We start from the raw sequence: 26,095 nt of genomic DNA on the forward strand, positions 1-26,095 counted from the left end.
GTGTTTACATTTAGCCTGCGAGCCGCCATCGGCGGCCCGCAGGCTATTCACGGAGCCCCCCGCCGTGAATTGACAGGAAGCAGCCGCCCGCGCGAGCGGCTGCTTCCTGATTAATCAGCCTGCAGCTGGCGTCGCAGTACTGCGTCGCTGACTTCAATGCGGCGTGGCATGGAGGCAATCAGCCTGTGGCACTGCTCAGGTGTTATGGAGGCCCAGGATGCTTCGATAGCGGCCTTAACCTATTTTGGTTCCTGGACATAGTTTCTACGTCCAGGAACCATGCGCGCTCCCGTGGCCGATCGCGCGCGTGCACGCGCACTCCCGGCCGCGGATTCGGTAGCCAGGTTATCAATGTATCGGGCTACGGTGCCCGATCATTGATTCCTCTCCCCCGCTGAAAAAGCAACAGCTTCTCTCAGAAGCTGCGCCTTTTCTGGCCGTTCCCTTCCCGATGCGTCACTGTAAGCGTATGTTACGCTTAGAGTGACGTCATGTAAACAAACTCATGGCCGCCATCTTGTGGCCAAAAAGTAATACTACACCTGTAAAAAATTTTTTTTAAATTAAACAAACACAGAACATTTATATCGCGCTTTTCTCCTGGCGGACTCAAAGCGCCAGAGCTGCAGCCACTAGGACGCGCTCTATAGGCAGTAGCAGTGTTAGGGAGACTTGCCCAAGGTCTCCTACTGAATAGGTGCTGGCTTACTGAACAGGCAGAGCCGAGATTCGAACCCAGGTCTCCTGTGTCAGAGGCAGAGCCCTTAACCATTACACTATCCAGCCACCACACACATTAACACACATTTACATTATAAATCTATTGTTTACCTCCCACCCTCCCAAAACTACCCAAAAAAAATGTTTACAATAAAAAAAAAAAAAACCATTACAATAAAAAAAAAACATGTAAATATTTACCTAAGGGTCTAAACTTTTTAAATATCAATGTAAAGATGAAATATTTCTATATTTTTTTTATTTTAAACTTGTAAATAGTGATAGATGTAAAACGGAAAAAATGCCCCTTTATTTCCAAATAAAATATTGTCGCCATACATTGTGATAGGGACATAATTTTAACAGTGCTATAACCGGGACATATGGGCAAATACAATACGTGAGTTTTAATTATGGAGGCATGTATTCTTATTCTTCCTGTTAAAATGCATTTACAGTAAAGTGGCTCTTAGCAAAATGTACCCCCCAAAGAAAGCCTAATTGGTGGCGGGAAAAAAAAGATATAGATCAGTGCATTGTGATAAGTAGTGATAAAGTTATAGGCTAATGAATGGGAGGTGAACATTTCTCACGTGAAAACGACGGAACCTGAATGGGTTAAGCTCACCCAGAGTGTTGGGTCTTGCGTCTCTCAACTTTCTCTTCACAATATCCCACAGATTCTCTATGGGGTTCAGGTCAGGAGAGTTGGCAGGCCAATTGAGCACAGTAATACCATGGTCAGTAAACCAGTTACCAGTGGTTTTGGCACTATGAACAGATGCCAGGTCGTGCTGAAAAATGAAATCATCTCCATAAAGCTTTTCAGCAGATGGAAGCATGAAATGCTTCAAAATCTGATAGCTAGCTGCATTGACCTGCCCTTGATAAAACACAGTGGACCAATACCAGCAGCTGACATGGCACCCCAGACCATTACTGACTGTGGGTACTTGACACTGGACTTCAGGCATTTTGGCATTTCCCTCTCCCCAGTCTTCCTCCAGACTCTGGCACCTTGATTTCCGAATGACATGCAAAAGTTGCTTTCATCCAAAAAAAAGTACTTTGGACCACTGAGCAACAGTCCAGTTTTGCTTCTCTGTAGCCCAGGTCAGGCGCTTCTGCCGCTGTTTCTGGTTCAAAAGTGGCTTGACCTGGGGAATGCGGCACCTGTAGCCCATTTCCTGCACACGCCTGTACACGGTGGCTCTGGATGTTTCTACTCCAGAATCAGTCCACTGCTTCCGCAGGTCCCCCAAGGTCTGGAATCGGTCCTTCTCCACAATCTTCCTCAGGGTCCGGTCACCTCTTCTCTTTGTGCAGCGTTTTCTGCCACACTTTTTCCTTCCCACAGAGGTGCCTTGATACAGCACTCTGGGAACAGCCTATTCGTTCAGAAATTTCTTTCTGTGTCTTACCCTCTTGCTTGAGGGGGTCAATGATGGCCTTCTGGACAGCAGTTAGGTTGGCAGTCTTACCCATGATTGCGGTTTTGATTAATTAACCAGGCTGGGAGTTTTTAAAAGCCTCAGGAATCTTTTGCAGGTGTTTAGAGTTAGTTGATTCAGATGATTAGGTTAATAGCTCGTTTAGAGAACCTTTTCATGATATGCTAATTTTTTGAGATAGGAATTTTGGGTTTTCATGAGCTGTATGCCAAAATCATCAATATTAAAACAATAAAAGGCTTGAACTACTTCAGTTGTGTGTAATGCATCTAAAATATATAAAAGTCTAATGTTTATCAGTACATTACAGAAAATAATGAACTTTATTACAATATGCTAATTTTTTGAGATGGACCTGTATATGGCTGCCTTTGGTTTTTTTTCTATTTGAGTTAGTATGGACTTGGATTGATTACTATTTTCTCCTGAAGCACTATGCAAATGCTGTACAGTTATAATAATCCATGTATTGCTAATTGCAATATGTAATACTGTTTTGACTTATGCATAAGAGATGTGCATGTAACTTCCAGTGCTTCAATAAACTTTTTTGTTGGAAAAAAAAAAATCATTCATCTGAGATCAAAAGTTTAAATAGAAATTTTTGAATTAATGAAGTCTCGGTGCTAGAGCCCAGAGAGGTGAGTGACTGCTGATCGTTTCCGATTGATAACAATCAAATCAGTAAATTGATTGTCCAGGGAAGCGTATTGTTAATGGACACCTTTATCATGGGCTTGTGGAACATTCATCCTCTGCATGTTTCATGTCTGATGTGACACATGAAAAGATCCGGCTAGATCTGATCCCACAAAACTACAAGTAAGACAATAGGAGTTTGAGTGGTGCACAGGACAAAAAAAACATTAAATAAAAGATATGCCACCATAGCTCAAGACAACATTCTCTGCTATTTTAATTTGTATTAATCTTATATTAGCATATCAGTGAATGGTAACAGTTTAGTTATATTTACAAGTCTGTCTTTTTACATAGGTATTACATGAATGTGGCACAAATCTTTATGACATGTAAACTATGAAATAATTTCTATATAGTTTACATATACCTAGAGCAGCAGCACATGATGACCTTACATCGCAAGTAGGAGTACAAGGCTTACGATAAACTGACTAGAGCTGAAGACTGATTAAATAAATGTAAGGAAAGAGTAAAGGCCATAAAAAAAAACCATGAAGAAATTTATTTCAGGACTTCTTGTACTCAATTCTCTCTACTTTGACGTCATCACCAATTAACTGGTACACATATGTGACTACTGCTGATGCCTGGATATCCATAAGAACAAATGATGGGATGATGTTGCTGGAAAACATAAAAGCATGATATATAGTCACTAAACAATTACTGTATATTTGCATTTCCAATGTGTAAACTGAAGCGAGCCATAACTACCCATCAGCAAACACCTTTCATTGTTCTGACTACGTAACCTGGGGTTCTTACACCTATTCTCAGCCCTCACCATGGGCTTAGCTTTTGTTGACCCCATAAACCAGAACACAGGGTGGTTCTAGCTAATTATTTCAGCTTGATTATTCTTCCTGTGTTCCAGATAGGAAATCCAAAAATTATACAGTTTGGTGAGGCCTGAGGACAGGTTAAATAGTTGCTATGGATTTCTGCATGTACATGGATTCTAAAGGAAACACCAGATTATACATAAATATTTTGCAGTACCTATGTAACACACTGTTTAACATGTGACAAAGAGATACAGTAGAGTGGTTATACCAGAACTGAACTAACCAGCAGTCTCAGCCAACCAGCACATATCGTACTCACAGTGGTGAAGGCCAGCAACTTAGGCTGTTTGTGGGCTCTGCTGTGCTTTGAGACTGGGTTCCACGGCTCCCCCAAGGTTAATATACTGTACTTTCAATTACTGTATTATAACCTTTAATACAAAGTTCATGGTGTGTGTGTGTGTACGTGTGTGTGTGTGTGTGTGTACGTGTGTGTGTGTGTGTGTGTGTGTACGTGTGTGTGTGTACGTGTGTACGTGTGTGTGTGTGTGTACGTGTGTGTGTGTACGTGTGTGTGTGTGTGTACGTGTGTGTGTGTGTACGTGTGTGTGTGTGTACGTGTGTGTGTGTGTACGTGTGTGTGTGTGTACGTGTGTGTGTGTGTACGTGTGTGTGTGTGTACGTGTGTGTGTGTGTACGTGTGTGTGTGTGTACGTGTGTGTGTGTGTACGTGTGTGTGTGTGTGTACGTGTGTGTGTGTGTACGTGTGTGTGTGTGTACGTGTGTGTGTGTGTACGTGTGTGTGTGTGTACGTGTGTGTGTGTGTACGTGTGTACGTGTGTGTGTGTGTGTACGTGTGTGTGTGTGTGTACGTGTGTGTGTACGTGTGTGTGTGTACGTGTCTCTGCATTAGCAACTCCTACTTCTAACACAGTCTCAAACAACCAGGAAGCACACTGATCTGGTATCATCTGATCCCCGTTGGTGCAAGATAACCGAGACTCTACTGTACTTTAATTTCTCCATGGGAATTCAGTGTCAGCCACACATTTGTGTATTGCCCAGGCACCAAAATAGTGAGGAAATTAAAGCAGAAAAACACCATTAAGGCTATGTTTTCACATCAGGAAAATCAAATGCGATTTTTCTGAAAAAAAAAAAAAAATCCAACCTGCATTTTCCACAGTGATAGACGCACCAGGAAACAAGACGCACCTAGGTTTAGAAGGCACAAAATCAGGGGAAAATACACTAAACCTGGAGCGTCCATGTTCCAGGAGCGCCCAGTAGATGTTCTCCCCCAGTTGGTGTCGTCCTGTGTCACCTTCTGTCCCCAACGTGTCCCTGGCTCCCCCATGTATAATAAGCAGTGTTGGGAGCGTCTCTCACCTCATCAATTGCAGACCAATCTTGTTCTGCATGGCTCCCCCTAGCGACAGCTTCTGCTGATGACGCGATCAGCAGAAGTCAACAGTAGAGGAGCAGTGTGGAAGAGGTCTGCAATCGCTGAAGGGGGAGTGGACACGAAGAGGCTGAGCGGTAGAGACAGAGACACACAGGGGGACAATGCAGGAAGTCCCCGACATCGCGGTGGGTCAGCAGTTTGTATCAGTGGGCAATCGTAAGTTGGGGATTCCCTGCATTTTGCATATAAGATGCAAGGTACTTTTTCTCCCCATTTTTGGGGGAGAAAAATGCGTCTTATACAGAAAAAATATAGTATGTATGAAAATTCACATAGGGAATGTGAAAATGCATCAGGCTGTTTTTTTCATGCATACGATCATGTGAAAATTTGCATGAAATGAAAACAAGCCCATTGGCAATCATTCGTTTTCATACAAATGCAAAATTTTCATAGCAAAAATTTGTAGAATAAAAATATTGCACTAGTAAACCTAGCCTAAAAACCTGACAGAGGCACTAACCTTTTTAACACAGAACTTAGGGGTTTATATTTGTCAAGGTAAAAAAAATAGATATTTGTCATCAGACAATACTATCTCAATAACACCTGAGCTGGAAGTTAAAGAGACTCTGAAGTCTCCTAAAATTCAGCTTTTTATTGCAAAATCCTCTAACATTATTGCCCTAACTAAAGCGCCGCATCCCCGCGGCTGAACACTAATTACCCCCAAACTCCCTGGGACACACTGCGGGGAGCGCTTCCGTGAGAGGCAGAGCTTTCAGGTGCAGCTCTGCCTCTACAAGCGTCTATCGGCACGGATCGGCGCCTCCGCCCACCCCTCTCAGTCTTCCTTCCCTGAGAAGCGAGGCAGAGATATGCGCGGATTGACGCGCATGGAGGCAGAGCTGCAGCTGAAAGCTCTGCCTCCCGGGGCAGCAAAATCCACGACCAAGAAAGTCGTGGATTTTGCAAGGGGAGACAGGGCGGATTTAGTTAGCAGCGGGGATGCAGCGCTTTAGTTAGGGCAATAATGTTACAGAGGTTTTTGCAATAAAAAGCTGAATTTTAGGAGACTTTAGTGTCTCTATAAGCAATCGCTCACCAAATACATTAATAATAAAAAAGCACAATATCTGGTAAAGTTTCACATCTTGAAAAATAGGATTGCAACAGTGATGAACACAAAGCTGAGTGGAGAGATAAGCCCTTGTGTGCACAGTGACTGCGAAACATATGATTCATCATTTTGGATCACAAAACATATAGTAAAATGTTTGTAGCTTTAGTGTAGCCTAAGAAACAAGGGCATCGATGGTTGCATCCAGCACCACATTTTCTTAATTAGAATTTAAAGTGATCCCAAGCTGAGGCTCAGAATCAAAATAAAATACATACAGTACCTTAATAGATGGAAGCCTCAGAATCCTACTGAGGCTTCTCTCGCCGATCTAAACCCCCCAATTGTTGAGCGCAGCTCTTCTTCCAGATGCGGGGCCGTGCAGTGTGTATGAGAGGAATAGGCGCAGGAGACTTGGGCGCAGGATACAGCCTGTATGGCTTATCCTGCTCCTGCACAAATTACCATTGACATTAATATTTCCCCTCCAGGCCGCCATGGATGGTGGGGAATGAAATAATTTGGCTTCCAGCAATTACTGGAGGCCGAATCATTGTGTTTTATAAGTAACTTAAGCTCCGTCTTCTGACGGCACTGAAGTTACTCACTACTGCGCCCAAGTCTCCTGCGCAGGAATGAAAGTGTTCGCCGTGCAGTAGCCGCGCAAGCCCATCCGCGCATGTGCAGTAACAGGGACCATGCAGCTCTGGCTTACTGCGCAGGCAGGATGGGTAGGCATGGCCCCGCATCAGGAAGAAGAGGTGCGTGGTCCCGTAAGGATTAGCGACAATGCATTGTCGCTAGTCTTCTGGGGGGTCTCGCTCAGCGACAACACAGCAGGGAGGGAAGCCTCAATAGAATCCTGAGGCTTCCCTCTCTTTAGGCAAGTATGTGATGTGTACCTGAGCTTCGGCTCAGGTACTCTTAAAGCAAACCCATTAAAAAGATAATATAAGCATGTAGTTGCCAAGTAACTCACCTTTCTAAAGCATTATAGGCTCCTGTGGCAGATCCAGGGTTTATATAGAACTTGTTTTCATGTTCAAATGCCTCAAATTTTTGAGTATGTCCCGAAACCATAATGTCTACATCAAGCTGCCTCTGCAGGAGCGCAAGGCTAGCCATGTCACCCCAGGGAATAACTTGATGGCCATGGATTAACCCAATTTTAAACTGCCCAACGGTTACCACTTTTTGTTCAGGGTAATTTAAATTCTATGAAGGAAAAAGAAAAAATGTGTAAGAAAATGATTGCCACGATTAATATTTTTGTAAGCTTACATTACATTACCACTTCATTCTGTGTCCAGTGTATTGTGCTATAATGCAGCAGATCCTGAATGTTCAAAATGTGTCCATGCCATTGCATGCACAAAGGGCATAGACACTTATCACACACGTTGCTTGTTGTTATACCGGCTACATTACAAATACTTTCAGACAGTGTATTTGCCATTCATCAAATGAAGTGCCGCCTAGACACTAGACTGTGGCAGATACATGTATTGGTTGTAAAAGATGGAAGCATTCGCACAACACTTATATGTGAACCGGCCCTAAACCAGATGGGCTTAAAATAAAATTAAAATATATATATATATATATATATATATATATATATATATATATATAAATATAAATATATATATATATATATATATATATATATATATATATTATTTGATAGTTTTTAATTGGGAAAAAAAATTAATAAATAAATCGCAGCAGCAATCAGATACCACCAAAAGAAAGCTCCATACCTCCAAAAGAAAAGGAGGTAAAATTCATTTGGCTGCTAAGTTGAATGACTGAGCAATAAATCGTTAAAGTTGTGAAGAGCACTGGTTTAAAAAAAAAAAAAAAAGTTGTGAAGTGCGGAATTGTAAAAAATGGCCTGGTCACTAGGGAGGTATTAACCTCTGGTCCTCAAGATGTTCATCAGCCATAGGGCCATGCAGTACAGGCATCAGTAGCGCTAGTGCTAGTGAATGTTTGCTAAAGCTAGCAACTCCTAAATATTCTGAAGTCTAATTCCTGTGACTATAATAACGCAGATTAGTACTTGCATATTACCCCGGCACAAAAAAGTGATCAAACCAGCAGCGCTCACTCCCTATCCCCGCCTAACGTTAACCTCTCCAATGCCTAACACTAAGCTACCCTTTCCTCTGCCTAGCACTAACCTCCCCTCTCCCCTGCCTAACACTAACCTCTCCAATGCCTAACACTACCCTACCCTCTATTCTACCCAATGCTAACATCATGCCCTCCGATGCTCAACACTAACCTCCCCTCTGCGCCATGCTAACCTCCGCCCTTGAATGCCTAACCCTAACCTACCCTCCTCTCTGCCCATCCCTAGCTCCTCCTACCCTCTGCCTAACACTAACCTCCTGTCTCTGCTGCCTAACACTAGCCACCCCTCTGCGTTACACTAACTTTTCTTCCGTCTCACACTAGCCTTCCGTCCCCACTGCCCACCACTATCCTCCCCTTTCTACTGCCTAACACTAACTTCCCCTCTCCTCTGCCTAACACTAACCTCCCCTCTACTCTGCCTAACATTAACCTACCCCCTCTGCCTTACACTAACCTCCCCTCCCATCCCCTCACACTAACCTCCTGCCCTCTGTTGCCTAGCAGTAAACTACTCTCTCTGTTGCCTATCAGCCAGCCAGATCAGCTGTTCAAACCAAATCTGTGGTTAGTGGACTAATATGTAAGTACCGGCAGATGTATGTCTTCACCCCTTTCTGTGTTTGATGCTGGAACTGACAGACACAGGATCTTGTCCAAATCTCGATGCCAAAGTATAATGAACCAAATTAGACCAGCCTGGTTAATCATACCTTGACAAATGTGAGCCAGCATGGCTGGAAACAATTGTTGGCGATTCTACCCAAACCAAACACTGGAGTAAATAAACCAAATGTATTTTGGACAAATGTGTGGTGTGACCCTCTCTGAAATTGCTGCACTGTTTTGTGAACTAAGATTGCCCATCTTAATCAACATTAGTAGCATGTTTATTTGTGATCTATAAAAATGCTATTGTCACGTATGGAATTTCAGCGTCAAAAGGAGGAACATGAATACCGGTATATACTGTTAGCATAAGATAGCATAAACTGAAGCCAAAATAATCATTTTAGAGAGATAATCAGTAACAATGAGAACCTCATCAAAGTCTCCTCTGACAATGTGAACATCCCCAGCCAACGTCTTGAGGTAGTCATAGCTCTCCTTGGTACAGAGATTCCCCGTGCACAAAATATGCTGAATTTTCCCAGGAACAAGAAGTTTTTTGAACTTTGCAGGTAAGCTGTTACAGCGATGGGGAATGTGCAGATCTCCTAACACCAAGACCAACTACAGAAAGTGATAAAGAAAAAATTCAATTAATTACATAAATGATAAATATTTAAATGGCATTTGAAAGCTGAAGTCAATTTTCATACAAAGGAGCATCTACTCATAAGTGTGTGGTTATGCGACGGGATTAGATTTCTGTAGCCTCTCATGCCACCGCAAGTCACCATCTATAACCAGTTAGTTGCTTGGTTAGGCACAAAAAACTCATTTACAAACTCAGAAAACAAAGGAAGCTTGAGACATTTAATCAAGCAGCTTTTATATTTACCTGGGGCCACCTCCTGTCCCATGCAGACCAAGGGCTCGTTCACCGACTTCCTAAGCCCCCTCATTCCTCCTCTGTCTCGCCCAGTATATTTTTAAGTAGCAGCCAGTCTGCCTCACTGCGTCATGCGTGCCTCTGCCCCACTCGTGTGGTCGGTCAAGCATGACTGGCCGCGGTTAAAAATATATATACCGGGGCGACGGAGGAGGAACGGAGGGGCCTAGGAGGATGGCAATAGAGCCCACAGCCATGTATAAAAGCTGCTAGATTAAATGTCTCAGGACACCTACAATGAGGGAGATATTTAGGCTGCCAGTTGCATTGCTATCCTGTTGATCCATTGTCAGTAGCACCTTTAGCCATAACCTCATAACCCATGAACAAGCATGTCTCAAAATTTCAAAATTAGTTGCATGCTTGTTTCAGGTGTGCAATTCAGACACTACTACCTATGCTGAATGATCAAGCTAAACTGCCAAGCAACTGGTATTGTTTTAAAGGATACCCGAACTGACATGTGACATGATGAGATAGACATGTGTATGTACAGTGCCTAGCACACAAATAACTATGCCGTGTTCCTTTTTTTCTTTCTCTGCCTGAAAGAGTTAAATATCAGGTATGCAAGTGGCTGACTCAGACAGGAAGTGACTACAGTGTGACCCTTACTGATAAGAAATTCACCTTTTTTTACCTCTTTCTTGCTCTCAGAAGCCATTTTCTGCTAGGAAAGTGTTTTATAGTTGGAATTTCTTATCAGTGAGGGTCACACTGTAGCCACTTCCTGTCTGAGTCAGGACTGAGTCAGCCACTTGCATACCTGATATTAGAGGCCTGCGCGGGTCCACTTTTTCATACCCGCACCCCGCTACCCGCACCCGACCCGCTTTCTGGTGAATTTGATACCCGCAACCCGACCCGCAGAACCGCTACCCGACCCGCTACCCGCTTTTTTACATTTTCTTCTAAAGTGCACATTTAAAGTAACATTGGGGAGCTGTAAAGTTAATAAAACCTATTTTTATACACAAACCAAAGCTAAAGAAGGTTTTTAGCTTGCTTTCACTACCCGCAACCGCACACCGCTACCCTACCCGCACCTTAAATCAATTCGGGTACCCGAACCCGACCCGCATTTCGGGTTACCCGCTGCAGGTCTCTACCTGATATGTCACTCTTTCAGGCAGAGAAAGAAAAAAAAGAAACAGCATAGTTATTTGTGTGCTAGGCACTGTACATACACATGTCTATCTCATCATGTCACATGTCAGCTCGGGCATCCTTTAAAAGGAAATAAATATGGCAGCCTCCATATACCTCTCACTTCAGGTTCAGGTGAGCGATTAACTAGTCAGTTATTCTCTCTGAAAGAGTGGATGCATCTTTGCATGTAAAATTATATGTATGCTATCTAGTTAATTGCTTTTCTTTATTTATTACTCACTATCACAGTCAAAACACTGTGTTAATCAGTTAATGTATTCAAAATCACTAAACACAAGCTTAAGGATTTGTACAAATTTCTATTAAGGTTTGGAATTTTCCCAGAAAATTTTGATTGCTGCTACAATGGCAGACAATTCTACATTGAGAAAATGCAATATCATTTTAGTTCTAGACATGCAAATTAGTGACATGACAAATACAAAGGACAGCAATCAAGAACAGCAGAGTGATATGGCATTTATCTACTCAAACAAGCTAAAATTCAAGTATGCAACTATTATTATTATTTAGTATTTATATAGCGCCGACATATTACGCAGCGCTGTACAGTGTATATATACATATATCTTGTCACTAACTGTCCCTCAACTATTGAAGTTGGTAGATATGCTCATACGTTTACATACCCTGGAAGAATTTATGATTTCTTAACCATTTTTCATAGACTACGAATGAGAACACAAAAATGTTTATTTTTCTCATGGTTAGTGGTTGGCTGAAGCCATTTAGTGTCAAACAATTTTGCTTACTCTTTTTAAATCATAATCACTACACAAACTACCCAAATGACCATGATCAAAAGTTTACATACCCCAGTTCTTTATATTGTATTGCTCCCTTTAAAGAGACACTGAAGCGAAAAAAAATATGATATAGTGAATTGGTTGTGTACTATGAATAATTACTAGAAGATTAGCAGCAAAGAAAATATTCTCATACTTTTATTTTCAGGTATATAGTGTTTTTTCTAACATTGCATCATTCTATAATATGTGCAGATTACACAACACTCAGCATTCAAAATGAGTCTTTCAGAGCAGTCTGTGAAGTAATGACCTCTCCTCTAGCAGAGGAAAAGTAAACAGTTCACTTACAGTTGAGATAATAAAAGTCAGATAACAGCCCTCTCCACAACTAACTTAGTCGGAGAGCTTAATGGGTTGTTTGCATAGAGATAACAACTGGAGTTTCTCAACTCTTCCTGTACTGGAAGCAATTAGACTGATGTATCTGATCTTAATGTTTTATTTCTTAGCTGTACTACACATACAAATCATAATATAATCATTTTTTTCCGCTTCAGTGTCTCTTTAAATGAATACTGTAGGGGTCGGGGGAAAATGAGTTGAACTTACCCGGTGCTTCTAATGCTCCCCTGCAGACATCCTGTGCCTGCGCAGCCACTCACCGATGCTCTGGCCCGCCTCCGGTTCACTTCTGGAATTTCAGACATTAAAGTCTGAAAACCACTGCGCCAGTGTTGCCATGTCCTCGCTCCCGCTGATGTCACCAGAAGCGTACTGCGCAGGCCCAGTATGGTCTCTGCCTGCGCAGTACGCTCCTGGTGACATCAGCGGGTGCAAGGATACGGCAATGCAGGCGCAGTGGTTTTCAGACTTTAAAGTCTGAAATTCCAGAAGTGAACCGGAGGCGGGGCCAGAGCATCGGTGAGTGGCTTCGTGGGCACAGGATGTCTGCAGGGGAGCATTAGAAGCCCCGGTTAAGTTCAGCTCATTTCCCCCCCCCGACTCCCCTACAGTATTCCTTTAACTTCAATGACAGCTTGGTCTTTTATGGTGGTTGTGGATGAGACTGTCTTATCAGATGGTAAAGCTACCCATTCTTCCTGACAAAAAGCCTGAGATGGCCACTCCACCTTCACTATGTTGCTGTAGCCAATGACAGGTTGACTTGGCCTTGTGTTTTGGATTGGATCATTGTCATGTTGGAAGGTCCAAGTACGTTCCATGCTCAGCTTCCTGGCTGATAAATCCAAATTTCTTGTACCTTTGTAGTTCACACATCGCCAAAAACATCAACGATCCACCACAATGTTTCACAGTAGGGATGGTGTACCCGCCATCATATGCCTTGTTTCCTGTAAACTGTAGAGTTTATGGTTGTGGCCAAAAAGTTCAATATTAGTCTCATCACTTCAAATGACTTTGTGCCAGAAGGTTTTAGGCTTGTTTCTGTGCTGTTTGGCATATTGCAAGCGGGATACTTTGTGGCATTTGTGTAATACTGGCTTTCTTCTGGAAACTCGACCAAGCAAACCAATCTTTCTTTAAGTGCTTTCTTAAGGTGGCCATACACTGGTCGATTTGCCATCAGATTCGACCAAAAGATAGATCCCTCTCTGATCGAATCTGATCAGAGAGGGATCATATGGCCACCTTTACTGCAAACAGATTGTGAATCAATTTCAGCCTGAAACCGATCACAATCTGTGGAGCTGCCGCCCCCGCCCGACATACATTACCTGCTCCACCGGCGCGAGTCCCCTGGTCCACCGCTGTCTTCTCCGCCTGGTCCCGCCATCTTCTCCGCATCGGTTCCCGGCTGGCATCCGCGTATAACTTTCTGTCACTCCAGTGACAGCGGAAGTTCAAATAGAGCGCCCTCTATTTGTACTTCTGCTGTCACTGCAGTGACACAGGAAGTTATGCAGGATGCGGAAGCTGATGCGGAGAAGATGCTGGGACCAGGCGGAGAAGACAGCGGTGGACCAGGGGACTCGCGCCGGCGGAGCAGGTAATGTATATCCGCTGTATTGCGTTGGTCATCGGGCATTCGAACGCCGCTATCGACACACTCCCGACCCGCTGGCGACCGAGAAAAATCTTCCGCACTGATGGATCGACGGGAACGATGGATTTCGGACGGAAATCCATCGTTCTGTCAGCGGTGTGCGCTGCGATTTCACGGCCGTTTCGATCACTGATCGAAACGTCCGTTTTTCGGCAGGAAAATCGTTAGGTGTATGGGCCCCTTTATTGTGCATCTTGAAAACGGCCACACCACATTTTTCAGATAGACCTGTATTTCACCTGAAGTATTTGTGGGTTTTTCCTTGCATCCCGAACATTGTTTCAAGAAGTCGTGACTGAAATATTAGCTGGTCTACCTGACCGTGGTTTGGTCTTAACAAAACCCATAATTTTCCACTTCTTATTTACAGTTTTAACACCACTGATTGGCAATCTTAATTCCTTTGATATTAAATTATATTGCTTTTCTTTTTTTATAGAGTTCAACTACCTTTTTTCCTGCATATCCTTTGGCATTTCTTTTGCTTTCCCCATGACTAAGAATCCAAAAAAACATCAGTGCAGCACTAGATGAAAGATTTAAAGTGAATGTTAAGTGAAAAAAATCAAAACAAAACTGATACTTAAAGCTCTGGGTCCTGGCCCGAGTGCTCCCCATAGACGAGAAGCTCCGTACTACACTTGCACAAGCGCGCTATCTCACGCATGTGCAGTATCGAGCCGCCCATCTTTGGGAGCATTTGGGCTCCCGAAGCCTCCCTCAGCGGCAGAGTGGAACAGGGTGACAGTGATGGAACGAGGGGACCGTAAGAGGAGCGGGAAGACTCTATAGGACCCAGAGCCTTCCCTCTCCATAGGTGAGTATTTGTTTATTTATTAATTTTTGCTTAACACTAGCTTTAAGGATCTGTCAGAAATCCAGAAACTCATTGACCTTTTATTCACACCTACTAATTACAAGCAAACAGATCACAGGTGAAGACAGTTACCTTTAATAGCCATTAACCACTTTACCCCCGCGCGTACGTATTTCTCCGCCCCTTTTTCCATCCTTTAAAAACCAGGGACGGAGAAACACGTACTTTCCGCGTTCCCGACGCTGCCCGCGCTCCCGCTCGTAAACACGCCGCCCGCCGCTAGTAAAACCGCCGCCGCCCGCTCGCCCAGAGATCAATGAACGGGAAAACTTTACTTTATAAACTATGGGCTTGTAATTAGGGATGGACGCAAAACTGAAAAAAATGCACCTTTATTTCCAAATAAAATATTGGCGCCAAACATTGTGATAGGGACATAATTTAAATGGTTTTATAACCGGGACAAAAGGGCAAATACGTTTCATGGGTTTTAATTACAGTAGCATGCATTATTTAAAAACTATAATGGCCGAAAACTGTAAAATAATTATTTTTTTCCCCACATTTTTCCTATTTTCCCATTAAAACATTTAGAAAAAAATAATTCTTGGCATAATGTCCCACCTAAAGAAAGCCTAATTGGTGGCGAAAAAAACAAGATATAGTTCATTTCATTGCGATAAGTAATAATAAAGTTATAGACGAATGAATGGAAGGAGCGCTGAAAGGTGAAAATTGCTCTGGTGCTCAGGGGGTAAAACCCCTCAGTGGTGAAGTGGTTAAAACCCGTTTGTGTCACGTCTTGTGCAGGTTACCAGGCCAAATCACCAGGTACGTACATTTTTGATCAGGGTCATATGGGTTGTTTGCAGGACTGTGGAGTCGGTAGAAAAATAATCTGACTCTGAGTCCTCATTTTATGAAATCACCGACTGACTCCAGGTATCCAAAATTGCTCCGACTCCAAGACTCCGACTCTTTAGTGTAATTTTTACAAAGGCTATGGATTTGGTTCAAAAATCATCCGACTCCTCAGTTTACTGAAACCACTGATTCAGAGTACCCAAAATTGCTCCGACTCAGACTCCACAGCCCTGGTAGTTTGTGTAGCGATAATGATTGAAAAGAGTAAACACAGTTGAGTGACTATAAACAGCTTTAGCCAACCACTAACCATGAGTGAAAAAAGATTGTGTTATTCATATTCTATAAAAATATTGTCAAGAAATGATAATATCTGCCAGGGTATGTAAACTTATGAGCACAACTGTATGCCTACTACAAGAAGATACAACCTAAGATTTGGAAATGTGCCTTTTTTTGAGTCTGGCTGGTAAAGATTGCAGGACCTGAATGTGAGTTTAACTGGATAATTGGACAGCAACAAGAAAACAATTATGATTGCTAGCAGACACAGATAGACACGAGGGAGCCCAATCACACACCTCACCAGTGTTAGTGCACGATTAGAGGTAAACTTACTCTGTGCCCAGGCTTATGGAGGAGTTGATTGCAGACAGGGAAGTATGAAAGGGTGAAACATGAGCGATGTTAAATAAAAGAAAGCAAAAGAAAATGGGTGACAAATTAGGAAAATGAGTACGAAAAATAATAAATGATTTGGGATGTTAAGAAAGAATATGATTCAAGTGATTTGATTCAAATGAAGAAAAAAAAAGTATCCAGAAGAATGCAGTCATAATGTTATAGGTTTAAAAGAGGCAGCATTATGTTTACGGTCTTAGAAGGATTAAAACACATGGCATGGTTATAGAATAATGTACTGTATAAATTATTATAATACATAGTAATTGGAACAAAGAACTGTTGTGATATTGTGCACTAAAACCAGATCTCTGCTGTCATTTTCCAGTGCAAAGGAATTCCAACATCTAATAGAAGTCACAGGCAAAACCTCAAAGCCCTTCCCAGTTATACGTCAACTGCCATGACTGTCAGTATTGTACCAGTATACAGCCACAATTTGGCAGGGTATAAGCTTACACACATTAATTTGTTTCCATGCCTAGGCCGAGTTATCTTTTTTCTTAACCTCCTTGCCAGTTATCCCGTGCTCAGCTCGGGGTAACCTGCGCAGGAGGATTTCTCAGGCCCCGCTGGGCCGATTTGCATAATTTTTTTTTTCCTACACGCAGCTAGCACTTTGCTAGCTGCGTGTAGTACGCGATCGCCGCCGATTCGCCGCTACCCGCCGCGCCGCCCCCCCCCCCAGCCCCAGACCCCTGCGCAGCCTGGCCAATCAGTGCCAGGCAGCGCTGAGGGGCGGTTCGGGATTCCATGTGACGTCCCGACGTCCATGACGTCATCTCGCCCCGTCGCCATGGCGACCGTGGAAGCCCTGAAGGAAATCCCGTTCTCAACGGGATTTCCTGCATACTCGGAGTGGGTGGGGGGATGCCGCCGCTCAGTGGCTATCATGTAGCGAGCCCTGGGCTCGCTACATGATTTAAAAAAAAAAAAAATTTAAAAAAAAAGTGCGGCGCTGTCTCCTTGCCGGATTTTTTAGACCGGCAAGGAGGTTAATGTAAAAGTCTTTCACACAGACAGCTGTCAGGCAGTGCATCTACCCGCTGTCAGTGTTTAACCTTCTGTGCAGGGATGTGGAGTCGGTACAAAAATCATCCGACTCCAACTGACTCCTCGGTTTATGAAACCACCAACTCCGACTCCAGGTACCCAAAATGGCTCCGACTCATTAGTCTAATACTTACTAGGGCTGTGGATTTGGTACAAAAATCATCTGCCTTCTCATTTTATGAAACCACCAACTCCGACTCCAGGTACCTAAAACTGCTTCAACTCCTTGACTGACTCCACAGCCCTGCATCTGTACATCTGACAGGCGCTTGCAAGCACTCGGTAATGGCACTACAGTAGTGTCCATCCTCTGCACAGGGGTAGGTGTAGCCAGTAGTAGGTGGCCGCAGCATAGGTAGCCAGGGATAGGTGTAGCCAGTAGTAGGTGGTCGCAGCATAAGTAGCCAGGGATATGTGTAGCCAGTAGTAGGTGGCCGCAACATTGGTAGCCAGGGATAAGTGTAGTAGGTGGCCACAGCATAGGTAGCCAGGGATAGGTGTAGTAGGTGGCCACAGCATAGGTAGCCAGGGATAGTGCTTGAACAAATGTCTACTGTATGTCACTATGGTGCCTCTAACATATGCACTATATGATGCCCAGTTAGCTCATTGGTGGCCTAAAACCACTGGGAACATCTGGGAAATAATAATAATAATAAAAAAAAAAAATCAGATTTACTTACATGGGGTTTCCTCCAGCCCCTGGAAGCCTATGGGTCCCTTTCTGCAGAAATACTGCACCAGCACAGAACGCTCCCGGCCACGGGAGCACAGCCGTGTATTATAAATGGCTGCCGACCTGGCCATGTCGGTGGCTGCTACGTAGGGAACTCCGGGAGACCGGCTTGGAGCAGAGCTGTGGTGAGGGACACATAGGCTTCCAGGGCCTGGAGAAAGCCCAAGGTAAGTAAATCTGATTTTTTTTTTAAATCTGATTTTTTTCAATATTTCCCAGATGTTCCCTTTAAAGACCCGATTTTAAAAAGGCAAACTTATAATTAAAATTTGCATATGTTTATTAGAATCTACAGGTATACAAACCCTTCACAGCGTTTCCATCAAGTCAGAATGTGTTTGTTTAGCCTATGCAAAATTAAAAGTATTTTTTTGTAGTTTTTTTTGCTTCTATTGGAATTGTGGTGAAGCACAGACCTGAGACGGTTGGTGGGAGATTGCTGTACAGCTGTGCTGTGAAGTGATTATGGAATGAACCAGCACATGTTGAGGAAGTAAGCATGTTTATGTAGTATGCAACCCCTTCTAGTGCCAACTGTATCTCCAAGACACAGTGAATGGATAAGAAAATTCACTCTTGGTATTTCATCCATCATACAAGATGGATAGACCAAAGAATGTCTCAGGGATAGTTCACAAAATTGTGGGCTACATACACACTTTAGATTCAACTCAGCTGAGTCCGCCAATGAAGATCGTCTCAGGCGAGAATCTACCAAGTGTACAGGAGCCCCCGATGTTGCCTAAAGATTCAGCATGCCAGACCTTTAGCAATGTCCGAGTGACCCCCAAGCACATTGACCACACAACCCCTTCTCCCCGGACGCCACTCACACGAGGGATCGAGTAACGATCTCTGCTGGACGACATCTCGTAGTACGTGTGTACAAGCCATTACACCCACACCACTACCTCATAGGCCTGAACGATTTTAGGAAAAGATTGAATTGCACGATTTTTCCAGAAATTGCGATTTCGATTCACGATTTTTGATACATGACGATAGATCAGCACTTCGATGGCGAGTATGAGTGCCCCCAGTATAGGTTAGCCAGCTATAGGTGCCACAGTACAGGTCAGCCAGTGTAGGTGCCACAGTACAGGTTAGCCATCCAGATCCCCTTTAGTATATATAGGCAGGTCTCCCCTTTTGTGTGTACCGTTCTCCCAGGCTGCTCCGTCCTCCCTCCCGTCTTGTCTGGTAAATTTCCCAGTTGTGGTCAGTTGCACTTCATGGTGTATGCAGCCTGGTCACACACACCCCACTCGCACTTCTGAGGCCGGGAGCATTCTGCGCCTCTGCAGTACTAACTGCGCAGAACACTTCCAGCCACGGGAGCATGAAAGGTGTGTGTGCGCAGCCAGTCTGTGCAAGCGCAGTGAAGCGCAACTGGCTAACATACTGGGCAAAATGCCGGAGGGACAGAGTGGCCAGAGAGGTGTGCATGGGGGTGGCGGAAGCCCCAGGTATGTATTCTGCCTCCCCTCAAAATTGTCTACTGGCCACCCACCTCACAATTGTTTTTCTGACCTTTCACAATAGTGTTTCTACCCTTCCTCCCCTCACAACTGACTATCCAGTTCCAGGGCTTCCCACCCACCTCATCACACAGTTTTCCAGCTGAACCTCCACGCTCCTCCCTCCCCTTCGGCACAGGTAGACAGGGCAGGCTGGAAAAAAAAAAAAAACCTACAAGATGATCCACCCAGGTCCCAGGGCGCACTGTCCCTCTGCATCTCTGCCTCACAGAGTCGGGCACAAAACAGCAGCATCTTTCTTCTTCCTGAGGACAGCGGGACCACATGATTGGGGCGGAGCAGTGCGTGCACAGGAAAGATTACTGCCCCAAAGTCTGTATTGGATGCATGCACTGTAGTCCAAGTGCCCACCCCCCACTCACTTGTCATACCCGGCACAGCCAGAGCCAGGCGGCAGGAACTTGTTTAAAAGTATGTTTCTGTGCTGGCTCGCCTGCGTGTCAACAAGCGTTGCTTGGCAACGCTTGCCACTTCACATCGTCTCTCCATGCAGCAATCTGCTCTGCGCAGATACAGACGGCGGCGCGAAAAACCGTGGCTTTGACGATCTCAAGATAATCATGCCGCTGATTGCGATTTCAGTTTAAAAAACGAAAATCGTTCAGGCCTACTACCTCATCAAGAGTAGGCTCATTTCACATGTAACTGCACAAGTATGAGCTAATGCACACCAAAATCGCTAGCGGTTAGAGATTTGCGTGAAGTGATTTTCAGGTTGTTTTTTTTTGGTTTTTTTTTAAATGAATGAGCATTTTTGCTCATTCAATCAAGCGGAGTTGCTCCCAAAAAAATGCTACATGCAGCAGGTTTGCAATTTAAAAAAAAAAATCACAATGCTGCTTTGGGAACACCCTCAAGGGCCCATTCACACTAGGGCGATTAGCAGGTGATTCCCGCTAATCTTCGAAGCGCGAATTGTAACCGTACAGCAGTGATCTCTCTGCCGTGATTGCCACCGATCCCAGGCATTTCACCATTAGCGGCAATTGCAAAACATGTTGCCTGCAGCATTTTCCCGCAAATCTGCAGTATTAAAAAACCCCGCTGATCACAATTGTCAGGAAATGCGAGAGTGTACAGTGATTATACAGCGCTAATTGCGGTAGAATCAACCATGCAAACTAGTAGCCAAGCACTTTTCAAAGCGCTGGTGATCTGAAAAGCGCTCAGAAGCACTCTTGGTGTGCATCAGACAAATATAAAACCTCTGGAATCACTTGTGTATGGCTCGCAGCTATATATATATATATATATATATATATATATATATATATATATTGCATATTTAACCAGTATACGCGTATCTGTCACATGAATATCTGTCACATGAGGAAGGCGTTCCATGACAGCTGTACAGTGTAGTCTATACACCGCCGGTGTGAGCTCCATCCACACAACTCTGCCCGGAGTATACAGGGCGCCGCATCGGCTGCTTTATAAAACAGGGAATAAAATAAAAATGTCTTGCGTAAGTTATTATACAATTTTATCTCCGGGCCTCATCCAGCACTTCCTATGGAAGAGAACCGGGTTACCCGGAGCTGGCGGAACCCGACCCGGATGAGAGCGGCAGAGCAACGACATGTCCCGGAGACACTTACCGGCATGATGTCGGTATGCGGAGCAGGAGAGGGGAGCTACAGTCAGGCGATGCTGAATGAGACTTCCGCTGTCGCACCCTGGGCTTCAGGACAGGAAGTGGCCGTAGCAGTAGCAGTGCTGCCGGTAACCACAAGGGGCAGCAACACCTAACAAAAAAGCATAGAATGGACATCTCTCATTGAAGACCGCTAGATGGCGCATGCCCAGCCGTAGATCAGCGGTAATGCTCGGCTGCTGGATGAGTCTGACAGAAGTTGGACTGAGGGAAGTTCATAAAAGTCAGACATGTCACCTGACAAGGCAAAATGTACTGCGGCTTCCTGCGCATGCGCATTAGTCATACAGCTGTGGAAGGCAGCTGTTCCCGCGTAACTATCTATGAGGCACAGGGAGGATTGTGTGCTTCTGTTGTGTAGAATTACTACAAGGCAGCATATAACTGTGTAGGGAAAAAATGAAGTGTACACTACCGGGTGGACACTTGAAAGGTATTATAATAGAACATAATATAGAGGGTTCAATTGTTTTAACTTACTGGAGACTTGTGAAAAGTATTTTGAGGACTGCTCCAGTCAACCTCTTTGTAGAGGAGGGCATAGATAGGATAGAGGTGGTCAATGAAATACATGTCATTTTGAGTAGAAAAACAAAAGTTTGCTTTCTTAAAACAAAGAATTTGCGATAATTCAGGTCGGAGTGAGCTTGAGATGTCTCCCAGTGCATCACTGCTGAATATATGCAAATTAACCATTGTTACCCTTAGAAGCTAAACACACCTATAGAACCGCTGGAATGCAATGATGTGTCAGCTTGTCAATTTGTACAGAGCCAGAATAATCCAACATGCATACAGACTGTTTCGGATTGTTTGATCCTCATCAGTGCATGGCATGGATTAATTTGGCTCTATGGAGTAGGGCTTGTAACACCGAGAGGTACAGACTAACGGAAACAGTAAATTCGGTCGCATGAGGCAAGTGGACAAAAATGGCGCCGCCATAGACTGCCATATTATCGTTTGACGGGCGCCCACCGGGAAAAAAGGGCGCCCGCGTAAAATAACGTTTTATCATTACATTTTTGCCAATTTATGTTTTCCACATTTCCCCACTATCATTGTCGTTAACATATTAAAATTTTATCCCTTACTGTTTGTAAAACATTATTATTTACAACATAAAGCGATCAGTACGTAACGTAAATTGTAATATATTTTATCCTTCAATGTTTTTAAAACATTCTCCACACAATAAAGCGATCACAAAGGGGGGGTCTTAGGTTTAGGCACCACCAGGGGGGTCTTAGGTTTAGGCACCACCAGGGAGGTCTTAGGTTTAGGCACCACCAGGGGGGTCTTAGGTTTAGGCACCACCAGGGGAGTTTTAGGTTTAGGCACCACCAGGGGGGTCTTAGGTTTAGGCACCACCAGGGGGGTCTTAGGTTTAGGCACCACCAGGGGGGTTAGGGGTAGGTACAGGGAGTGTTCTGTGTGAGAGGAGGGTTAGGTATAGTTTTAGTAAAATTTTAGTAATACTTACTAATTTTTTCCAAAACGTTATTATACATTTAACTTTTGAAACAGGGAAGATTAACGTTTTCACAATTGCCGATTTCATACACATTATTTAATTATTTAAAACTTTATAAAACATTATTTTTTTAACGAAATATAGCACAATACTTTTTTTAAACGTTATTCATGCTTATCGTTTAAACCCCGCGCCCTTTTTCCCCGATGCCCTTTTTTGACGTACGCACAGACTAACCAGCAAGCTCATGGTGAACCAGAACTCATTGGAGTGTATAAGGGACTACAATGGTCCTAAAAGCCCCCTTACTAAAATGCTAAGAAAAACAAAAGTTTGCTTTCTTAAAACAGAAAGAATTTGTGATAATTCAGGTTGGAGTGAGCTTGAGATATCTCCCAGTGCATCACTACTGAATATATGCAAATTAACCATTGTTACCCTTAAGGTCCATACACATGCCGGACTGCAGGAAACGACGGGTCCGTCATCACCTCCTGCTGGGCGTGTTTTCAGCAGACAGTCCGGCGTGTGTACAGTCTGTCGGCAGACTGATACGGCTGTTTCTGAGCAATCCGCCGGATCGCTCAGAAACAGCCGTATCAGTCTGCAGACAGACTGTACACACGCCAAACTGTCGCTGGAATTGGGAGGTGACGACGGACCCGTCGTTTCCTGCAGTCCAGCGTGTGTACGGACCTTTAGAAGCTAAATACATCTCCAGAACCGCTGGAATGCAATGATGTGTCAGTTTGTTAATTTGTACAGAGCCAGAATAATCCAACATGCATACCGACTGTTTCGGATTGTTTGATCCTCATCAGTGCATGGCATGGATTAATTTGGCTCTATGGAGTAGGGCTTGTAACACTGAGAGGTACAGACTAACCAGCAAGCTCATGGTGAACCAGAACTCATTGGAGTGTGTAAGGGACTACTATTTTGAGTAGACATTCACACATGCGGTAAGAGATTTTTTACCGCTATATTACCGCCAGTGATCATTTCTGCATTTTTTCCACATCCACTAAAAATGCTCCGCATGTTTCCTGCATGCGGGAACAATACGTAAAAAAATTTGGGAAACATGCATAATTACATAGTAAACATGTGGAAACCATGCGGAAAAAAGTGGCATAAAAAAACTTGTCCAAAAAAAAAAAAAAAAAAATTAAAGTTCAGCAAACACAGCACTCAAGGCTCCAGACTCCATTTAAGTCAATGGGAAGCAAAATATATTACTAAGTACTAGTAGGTGATAAAAAATCGGTAGTTAAGTCAGAAATAAGGCGCCTCTTTTTTTGTGAATTTTGATTTTTTTTGCAGAAACTACCGACTTTTGCGGACTTTTACCGCATTTTTTATGCATGCGGATAATTAATGCGGAAAATGTTACGCATGTGGTAAATGTTCATGCGTGCAATTTTGTGCATGTCAAGATGGTCTCATTTCAGTCGGGAATTCACCGCAAGTGCATTTCCGCATGCGGAAAATGATTGTGAATAGAGCCCATTGAGTTTATACCTTTTTTTTTTTAATGCAGCTTAAAATGGACCAATTGAATTCCACCCAATTTAATCAATTGGTCCATTAAAAGGAACCCGAAGTGTGAGACCTTTGGAAGCTGCCATATTTACTTTTAAACAATACCAGTTGCCTGGCAGTTCCGTTGATCTTTCTGGCAACAAGCATGCAGCTAATCTTGTCAGATTTTTCATAGACATCTTATGTGCATGCTTGTTCAGGGCTAATGGCTTAAAGTATTAAGGCAGCCACTAACCATACAATCTAGCGAACGATCGTTTATGAACGATTATTTAAATCATTCAGGAATGATCGTTTGGGACCACTTAAGGCGTGCACACATGCCTGATTCATTCATATCAGCCTGCTGACAGACTGTACTTACGGGGAAACTGTCGGCAGAAAGGCCGCCTCGCGGACGGGTCTGACGACCTGTCGTTTGAATGAATCAGACGTGTATACGCGCCTTAATGGATAAAAATCTTCGAACCAATCTATTCATATGAATTAAATCAATCCAATTTTAGGATTGATGCCTTCAAACTTATTGGATTTGTTAGGAGATTTTTGTACGTTAGTGGTCCAAAATGATCATTTCCATTCGTTCATACAAAAAAATCGTTTTTAAACAATCTTTCAGCAAATTGTATGGTTAGTGGCCGCTTTAAACTACACCCTCCTCTACAGAAAATGGTATTGTTAGTGCCAACCTTTAGAGGCAGAGGATCAGCAGGACAGCCAGGCAATGGGGTCGATTCATAAAAGGCTGTGTAAAAAAAATACTGCATTTGGTATTTTAGTTCGGTAAATTACCAAAGCCCATTGACAAAAACCTGTTTGTAACAGCAGAAGAGAGTGGAGTGTCTCTGTGTTGTTACATGCTGTTCCATGCAGCGAGGACATAAGAGGAATCCTGACATCCATTTACATGTACATGTTTGCTGTAATGTTTGTTATACTGCCTCTGCTCCCTGTGAATCTGTCTATTAGTCTTTCTTAAAGTGTACCAGAGGCAAACTAAATTAAAAGATTTGAACATAACTGGGGCTTCTTCCAGCCCCATCCACACGGATCGCTCCCACGCTGCCGTCCTCAGTCTTCTCCGTCTTCTGTACCGGTCCCATAAGTTCAGCCAGTCGCGGACAAACTGAGCAAGCACAGTGCGCTCCCTCAGGCGCAGCACTATTCTCCGCTGGAGAGAGAGACAGAGAGCGCACTGCGCATGCTCAGACTGGCCGTGGCTGGCCGAACTTACAGGACCCGGTATAGTAGACTGAGGACGGCAGCGTGGGAGAGATCCGTGCGGATGGGGCTGGAGGAAGCCCCAGGTGTCATGGAACAGCCATGAGAAACGAGAACGCAATCGGTTTATTGCACCGATTGCCATTGACGTGCTAGACTTAGAGTGGTTGTGTAGTCGCGCAACCGATCAGAAAATGACATTTTTGTATTCCTTTTTTTAAAACAGAGATCTGTCCCCCTGTGAGCAAAGCATTCCCCTCACCCCTCAGGAATGTCGCACGTGGCCAGATTCCCTGCAGGGACCAGCTCGTTCCCCCCACAGCCAAATGACTCCATGACAAGTGCCAGGAAACTGGCTTCACAGGGGGGCCCTGAGAGAGCCAGCCCGGGGCAGCACCGACAAGGACAGATATGAATGCATGTGATGTATGGTTTCTTACCTATTATATGGAGACCGTATATCGCACAGCTATAAAATGCATATAGTCTTATTCGTTAAAGTCTGCCCAACGCGCTGATATAAAATTCATGGCCATATCTCGTCCAGTTATTGCGGTATGAATCTTCTCAGGAACCTGAGAAGCTACCCAAGTCACGTCTGATATCATATTAATCTGTATTTTCCGACAAATATGAATCTGTTATCCACCTAAA

General features: G+C 43.8%; 2 protein-coding genes across 3 annotated transcripts in view; one reads left to right on the forward strand and one right to left on the reverse strand.

Moving 5' to 3' along the window:
* Positions 1-3,360: 3,360 nt before the first annotated feature.
* Positions 3,361-21,337, reverse strand: VPS29 (VPS29 retromer complex component). The gene is made up of 4 exons (XM_068245374.1): positions 21,149-21,337; positions 9,361-9,552; positions 7,163-7,398; positions 3,361-3,497 (listed from the first exon to the last, which is right to left on the reverse strand). Exons 1-4 carry the CDS (start codon positions 21,152-21,154, stop codon positions 3,380-3,382), a joined length of 552 nt encoding a protein of 183 aa, XP_068101475.1. The 5' UTR covers positions 21,155-21,337; the 3' UTR covers positions 3,361-3,379.
* Positions 21,233-26,095, forward strand: part of RAD9B (RAD9 checkpoint clamp component B) — an 80,354-nt gene continuing 75,491 nt past the window's right edge. For both annotated transcript variants that reach the window (XM_068245350.1, XM_068245361.1), the window contains exon 1: positions 21,233-21,637. In XM_068245350.1, coding sequence (XP_068101451.1) covers positions 21,604-21,637 — 34 coding nt within the window. In that variant the 5' untranslated portion in view covers positions 21,233-21,603. The remainder of the gene's footprint in view (positions 21,638-26,095) is intronic.

This window comes from Hyperolius riggenbachi, chromosome 1 (assembly GCF_040937935.1).
Source record: "Hyperolius riggenbachi isolate aHypRig1 chromosome 1, aHypRig1.pri, whole genome shotgun sequence".
Lineage (NCBI taxonomy): Eukaryota > Metazoa > Chordata > Amphibia > Anura > Hyperoliidae > Hyperolius > Hyperolius riggenbachi.

Bases quoted from the DNA above. Each gene is read 5' to 3' on its own strand.
- VPS29 (XM_068245374.1), bottom strand. The intron at 7,399-9,360 runs GTTCTCATTGTT...TTTCCTTCATAG, and splicing joins TCAGAGGAGACTTTGATGAG to AATTTAAATTACCCTGAACA. The intron at 3,498-7,162 runs GTGAGTTACTTG...TATGTTTTCCAG, and splicing joins GCCTATAATGCTTTAGAAAG to CAACATCATCCCATCATTTG.